We start from the raw sequence: 6692 nt of genomic DNA, 5'->3' as shown, positions 1-6692 counted from the left end.
GGAATAAAATTATTTGATTTTTGAATGGCTCTTATCAAATGGTAATTTAGCTCTATTTGTGTATTTAGCTCAATGCTTAGTACAGTAAAATCTCTCAAATATCTCACCATATCGGAAAACCAACCAAATCAGAAATATTTACAACAAATTGAAAACCAATTCAACGTACCGAACGTATTACTGATCGTAACATATATAGAATAAGACGACCAACGGAACTAAACTAGTGCTTTGACATCGCTTCTTCTTTTTCCACCCATTCCAACTAATGAAGATCACTTGAACATTGAATTGTACTAGTTTTGAAGTCTAAATAAATATTGCCAATTCTTTTTAATTTATTTGTTTTTGTTCTAGTTACGAATCTAAATATTCGCGTATGCATCCTCCTCGGTGGATTTCATTAGATTTTTTTCTGGTAATTTTTTGGTCAATCGGAAGATCTTTCTAATTTTAAATTGAGATTCATCATTGCATTAAAGTTGTCACATCTTGCGACAAGCATACGGCACTAGCTTACTACAATTGGCCAGTGACTATGAAAATTATAATTAAAATTGATGCTGACGTTAAAACACCGTCTTTTATTCTCATTATTATAACAAATCCACTACAACTTGATTAATATTATTATAGAGAATTATAAAATAAAATAAACAACCAGCCGGTGTATTTTTACCCGTTTGATGATGAAATCGTTAAATTTGACATGTCAATCAAAACTCGAAAAATTGGAGCAAATAAAAGAAATAAAACGGCCAACAAAGCAACATGGAAACGAAAACGTTGACACTTGTAATAATTGTTTCGTAATAATTTCTTTCTATGCTGTGCCATTTTTGTATTTATTTTGATTGAAAACAGATCATATTGATAAGCATATTTGTTTATTATAGATTATAATCAGAGCATTTCATATTACACACAAAAAAATCGCAGTATTTATAGGAAAAATGAGCTTTTAAAGAGAAGTTATGGTTATGGTAGCTATAATCACTGTATTGTTGTATGAATAAGTATAAGAGAGAGACATTATTGCTGTAAATAGATATTTGTCCAATTGAACCACTATTCATCAATATTCTTCAATTTTTATTACATATAAAACGCAATAAAATTCTGCTATTTCCAATTTAAAATTGACTGAACTTTTGTTTCGCTAAAAATATCTCCTTCGAAAACAAAAAACTTGGCCTAGAATCCTCGTAGAGATGCATTAGCTCCTTCTTGTTCCAGCATTTTGACGACTTGTGAAAAGTTCACTTTCATTGGTAGAGATGGAAAATGCCGTCTAAATCCAAACGGTTGCAGTCTATACGCGAGGAAATACATCGTGTATTGATATTTAGTTAAGATGTAATGAAAACTAATCGTATAATTTGAGCAGCAATCCAGTCCTTCATCGCTCCAATAGTACTTCGTTGTCCAGTGTCCATTCTTGGGATCCGGTTTGCCGAATAAATGTGCCTCTGGCTTATATGGAAAAAATCGGCCTCGGTTTAATAAATCTCTTGAATCGCCGGGGTATACATTGTAATAATCGAGACAAACGCTTATGTCCTCATCCTCATTACGTGCATCGGTTTTGAGATTACAACCGGGTTCTCCTTCTGATTTTCGATAAAATTCTTTGTTAGTTAGAACCTTTTCGACAAACGTTCGAACAGTTTGTCTGCTCAACACATAACCAGCCCCTCCACTGAAGAAGCCTCTCTTATGCATTGATGAGTTTTTTTTGTATCCAAAATAAATTGGGTCGTCAGTTGAATAGGCTGATAGCATGTAACGTAAGTTTTCAGGAATCAAAAATGTGTCGTCATCGCCTTTGAAGAACCAATCGTAATCGTTGAGAAAATTCTTATGAATATGCTGCATTATCAATTTAACCTTTCCCCAAATGTAGTCATGCCCTTCCGTCACATTGAATCCAATCGCACCGATATTTCCATCAGTTACGTATGAACCAAAAAATAACAATTTATCACAATGTTTGCCCCATGTTTGCATAATGTGAACCGCTCGCGTCGAATAACTCTTCGACATGGTGCTCAAAAAACACAAAATTCGTATCTTCTTTACATCTTCTACTACGCTTGTTTGCGTCAAATCGGATGGCGGTGCCTTTCTTAGATCTACTTCAAACTCGTTAGATTTGTTGAGATCGATGAAAAATCCAATTCCAAACCCAATTAGGAACCAAAAAAATGTTATTTTCGAGTTCATCTTTCAAGTGTATTACTTCAATATTGCACAGTTTGGGATGATGATGACGATGGAAATGTCTGCGATCATTTCAGCGGTCTAATTCATACTGAATTATACCGTTGAAACAGGACATATTTATATTTTTTGCTGAAATTTTGCCTGAACTCTTAAAAGCTGAATAAAAAAATCATACGAGAATTGAGCGGCAATGGTTCTCGCATATATTTATTTAACTGTGTTTACTTGAATATATTTTGAATGGAATCACTCAGTGGATCAACGTCACTCGTAAGTGCGTTCATAGCAACTAGATATTTTTGTTCAAGGAAACTCACCAAAAGCGAACGAGTACAAAAAATGGCAAACATTTTATAAAGTGAAGTGAGTCATCGCGGTTCATCGCATTTATTGGATTTGATCAGAAATACCGAATTGGTGTCTTCGGTAAAGCTGTTGTGCTTTAGGTTCTCTATAACTATACTGTAGACGTTACATGAAATACATACAACACATTGTACAATAAAGAATTCTATTGAGACTATATTTTCTGTTGATTCTGTTTGCGTTAAAAGAGAATGTGTTTATTTGCCTAGAGTTGTTGCAGTTTTTTTTATGAACCACGCTTGCTATAAATAATTTAAAAGTTTATAACTTTGTAGAGTGAAGAGAGTTTTATCGAAAAAGATGCAGCGAATGGAGATGATGTGTGTACGATCTAGTTTTTTCCACCATTCGTTGATACTGTAATATGAACGAGGTGTAAATGTTGAGTATGTTTAATTGCCTTTATTAGTTTGAACATCTCGCCAAAAGCCCTTGATACAAATGTCCTTTCCATGTTGCCATTCATTCATATTGCTATACCAGCGTGGAGTTGAGAAGATGTAGTCATCATGTAACATGGCGCACAATCGACAAAAAAAGTGTGGCCCTGTCTGCGCTTTCCAAAATAGTCCTTTTCCAACAAACTCACCTGTTCCTCTCCATTTGAAATACGAGTTATATAAATTATCGTTTCGGTCCAAAATGTGCAGATATTCGGCGAGTTCCTTTGGCGATTCAAAGTCTTCGACATGAATGTACGACCGATGAGGCGCATATTTTTCATACGTGCTGCGTGGTGCTCCCATCACAATTGGTAAGACATTACGCCGTAGCCCAGTGTCGAAGAACTTTTCGGTGATGTAGTCTTTGCAGTTTGAATTTTCAAATGACAAATAAAATTTGTAATCCTCATCAAGCATATCGAAACATTTTTCACTGTCCTTGCAAGTACACGTCAAATTTCCACATTTACCGTAAATGTCGACCTGGCATTTAAAAAAAAAAGTCCTTTTGATTGAATTCTCGACTCTTTCAAACTATACTAAAAACTGGTTTATATTTGATCGAACCTGAATGTGCTTTTGAAGCTCTTTAGCATATTCTAGACGACCATTCCTAGCACCTCCACAGTTGGAAACAAACCAGGCAACTTTTTTCGTTTTATTCGCCGCATGGTTTTGATCTTGTTCTTTTTGTTTTATCCTCGGATCGTAATACAGCCATTTATTATACGGAGCGACAATTGTACTGTCATACCTTTAAAGAACAAAGTCAATAAAATCTGCTAATGATGCGAAAAAGTATGCAATAAATATAACAAAACCAAGTAATTACCTGTATGAAATGGTCCAATTGATGACATCTGACAAGAACGATTTCAAAACCAAGTTTTTATAAGAAATTATTTTGTTGTATATGCGAAACAAATTTCTGACAAAAACTCATTTTACCTGGACGATCCAAACTATTCGTGAACACAGGTGGTTCCGTATAATACATCGCATACAGTTGTTTTGGTGGGCGCCTTTCATTTGAAGGAGTGAAGTCGTTGTAAAATATAACTAAATCAGCGTTTTTTCTCTCTTTGGGGTCATCTGTTATTCTGCACGCGTCGACAGGACACTTTGAATCTACAAATGCACTTTCACCACTTTTGCGTCTCCACCAGTCTGGTATGCGTAGCATATAGATCGTTTTCATTACCACCTTCCTACGAGACGGATCGTAATTCGGGGGAATGAACATCATTTGATTCACAATACGATCATTTCCTGGATCTTCGTCGGGTAACAATTTTGCATCTCGTATGCCTGTCTCATTGGAAATGGATGCTGGCTTTGGATAACGTGTGCCATTTGTAAAATACCACGGTTTGGGCTTAACGGCTATCAAAAAACTGGTCGAATCGTAATCGTAATGCCCAGAAATATATTCTTGCTTTTCATTGGACACACTTCGGGAAATATTCTGTGAAACTTTTTCGCAATTCCTAAAAAGATCATCAGCATGATAAAGAATATTATGTTCCAAATGTAAAAATATTCAATAATTACCATATTAAAATCCCGATCGTTGCTAATAATATGAACGTAACAGCAAATGCACCAAGATTTTTCACTGAATAGTGTTTGCTGAGTAGTGAATAATTGATAGCGCGCATCACGAAAGCCTTTGGTTGAATAAAACTACCACTCATTTCACATCCAACTAGTATATTAGATAGTTTCTAGACGATGATTCGTTAACTATTAAAAAAAAATTAGAACAACTAAATTTCATCTTAGCGGATATGAATGCGTAGACTGGGGTTTATCCACTATAAACAAAAATGGCACAGAATGGAAAGAAACTATTGTGAAACGATTATTACAAGGGTCGCCGTTTTTGTTTTTATGTTGCTTTGCTGACTGTTACATTTCGTTTCTTTAGTTTTGATTGACATGTCAAATTTAACGATTTTATCACCAAAAAGGCGAAACAAGGCCGCCAGATGCGACACTGTTGAAGCAAAATAAACATAAATAAGTAAAAAGACTGTTATTAGTTTGAATGAAACATACTTCCCTTTATTGCTGCGGAGTTAGACAAACTTATGCTCTTTGCGTCTCACACAAATAAAAATACACTATAATTTGATATCAATAGTTATTGCAAAACTAGTTACATTTACATATTCTATAGAATTCCGAAATAAAATAAATAACCAGACGGTGGTTTTTTCGCCTATTTGATGATGAAATCGTTAAATTTGACATTTAACAAGTTGAATAACTCTTCGACATGGTGCTCCAATAACACAAAATTCGTATCTTTTTTGCATCTTCAACTATACTTGTTTGCGTCAGATCGGGTGGCGGTGCCTTTCTTAAATCTACTTTAAACTCGTTAGATTTGTTGAGACCGATGAAAAATCCAATTCCAAACCCAATAAGAAACCAATAAAATGTTATTTTCGAGTTCATCTTTCAAGTGTATTACTTCAGTAGTAGTGCAACGTTTGGGAAGATGGTTATGATGGAAATGTCTGCGATTATTTCAGCGGTCTAATTTGTACTGAATTATACCGTTCAAATCGAATATATTTATATTTATTGCAAAAATGTTGCATGATCTCTTAAATGCTGAACAAATAAATGAGATGAATTCGGGTTTTCTATAAAATAGCAGCTTACGCGAATGCAGATATACGAAAGTTTAACGGCAATGTCTTTCGCATATATTTATTTAACTGGGTTCAATTAAATATATTTGGAATGCATCATCGTCAATCTTACATAGCGAATGAAGAGAAGATGGGAAAATTTACACCCAAAATAACATTTGAATTGAAAAATTGACAAATATGAATATCAGGCAAATGATTGGGATGTTGTGGGAAGGGAGTCGGAAACGTGTGGTCAGAAAATGAAAAGCGCTTAAATTCATCGAAAGCTACAAGAGGGAAAGTTCCATTCAATATCTGCATGAAATGATTATATCGTTCATCGCTTCAGAATTGACGTTCCAGTAATCATTACATACATAGTCAACGGCCACCTGGATCCTTTTCGGGAAAACTCTCATCACTTCACGCAAAGCATAGAATAGAAACATGGTTCAAAGCAAAAGAAGATTTCGTCAGTGTTGTTGATTTATTCTAAACCTTATCTAACAAACTGTGCGTTATATTAAATGAACACCACTATTACTATCAAACTTGATTTAGTTTAGTTATCGGCCGCCATTCTTCACAGTACGAAAATCTGCGAATAAAAAAATACGATATTTGCAGATGTACAGATTTGAGGTATATGTTATTACAGATGGGCTTAATTAATCTTAATCAAACACCCAAAATTCACGACGATTAATACGACCACTTAATCACATAATCGCTATTAATCATGATTAAGTGATTGTGCAATTGATTAATTAAACATCGATGATGATTGTCTTAATCACGATGTCGCCGTGATTAACTGTGACAACTTAATCATGATTAGGTAAATAGTTAATCATGATTAAGATGTGATTAACGAAATGATTGTGTAGATTTAATTAAACATTAGACGTCATAAATGCAGAAATGTTGAAAATGATTTCCATTTTCCACAATCATTTCGTTAATCACATCTTAATCATGATTAACTATTTACACAATCACGATTAAGAATTTACTTAAT

General features: G+C 34.3%; 2 protein-coding genes across 2 annotated transcripts; both read right to left on the bottom strand.

Moving 5' to 3' along the window:
- Positions 1-915: 915 nt before the first annotated feature.
- LOC129573849 (glycoprotein-N-acetylgalactosamine 3-beta-galactosyltransferase 1-like) lies at positions 916-2340 on the bottom strand. Its single transcript, XM_055454977.1, has one exon. It carries the CDS (start codon positions 2221-2223, stop codon positions 1195-1197), a length of 1029 nt encoding a protein of 342 aa, XP_055310952.1. The 5' UTR covers positions 2224-2340; the 3' UTR covers positions 916-1194.
- Positions 2341-2981: 641 nt separating this feature from the next.
- LOC129573850 (glycoprotein 3-alpha-L-fucosyltransferase A-like) lies at positions 2982-4726 on the bottom strand. The gene is made up of 6 exons (XM_055454979.1): positions 4584-4726; positions 3981-4519; positions 3865-3892; positions 3600-3786; positions 3171-3515; positions 2982-3140 (listed from the first exon to the last, which is right to left on the bottom strand). Exons 1-6 carry the CDS (start codon positions 4724-4726, stop codon positions 2982-2984), a joined length of 1401 nt encoding a protein of 466 aa, XP_055310954.1.
- Between the last annotated feature and the right edge of the window lie 1966 nt (positions 4727-6692).

The sequence above is a fragment of the Sitodiplosis mosellana genome, unplaced genomic scaffold (genome assembly GCF_009176505.1).
Source record: "Sitodiplosis mosellana isolate CC-2019 unplaced genomic scaffold, AAFC_SMos_1.0 Smas_scaffold_6120, whole genome shotgun sequence".
In the NCBI taxonomy this organism is placed as follows: domain Eukaryota; kingdom Metazoa; phylum Arthropoda; class Insecta; order Diptera; family Cecidomyiidae; genus Sitodiplosis; species Sitodiplosis mosellana.
This window is presented reverse-complemented; position numbering and strand designations above follow the sequence as displayed.

Excerpts from the sequence above, each read along its gene's own strand:
- LOC129573849 (XM_055454977.1), bottom strand. The coding sequence starts at position 2,223 with ATGAACTCGAAAATAACATTTTTTTGGTTCCTAATTGGGTTTGGAATT.
- LOC129573850 (XM_055454979.1), bottom strand. The coding sequence starts at position 4,726 with ATGAGTGGTAGTTTTATTCAACCAAAGGCTTTCGTGATGCGCGCTATC. Across the intron at positions 3,893-3,980 it reads GAATAGTTTGGATCGTCCAG|ATGTCATCAATTGGACCATT; the intron begins GTAAAATGAGTT and ends CGTTCTTGTCAG. Across the intron at positions 3,141-3,170 it reads GGAGAGGAACAGGTGAGTTT|ACAGGGCCACACTTTTTTTG; the intron begins GTTGGAAAAGGA and ends TGGAAAGCGCAG.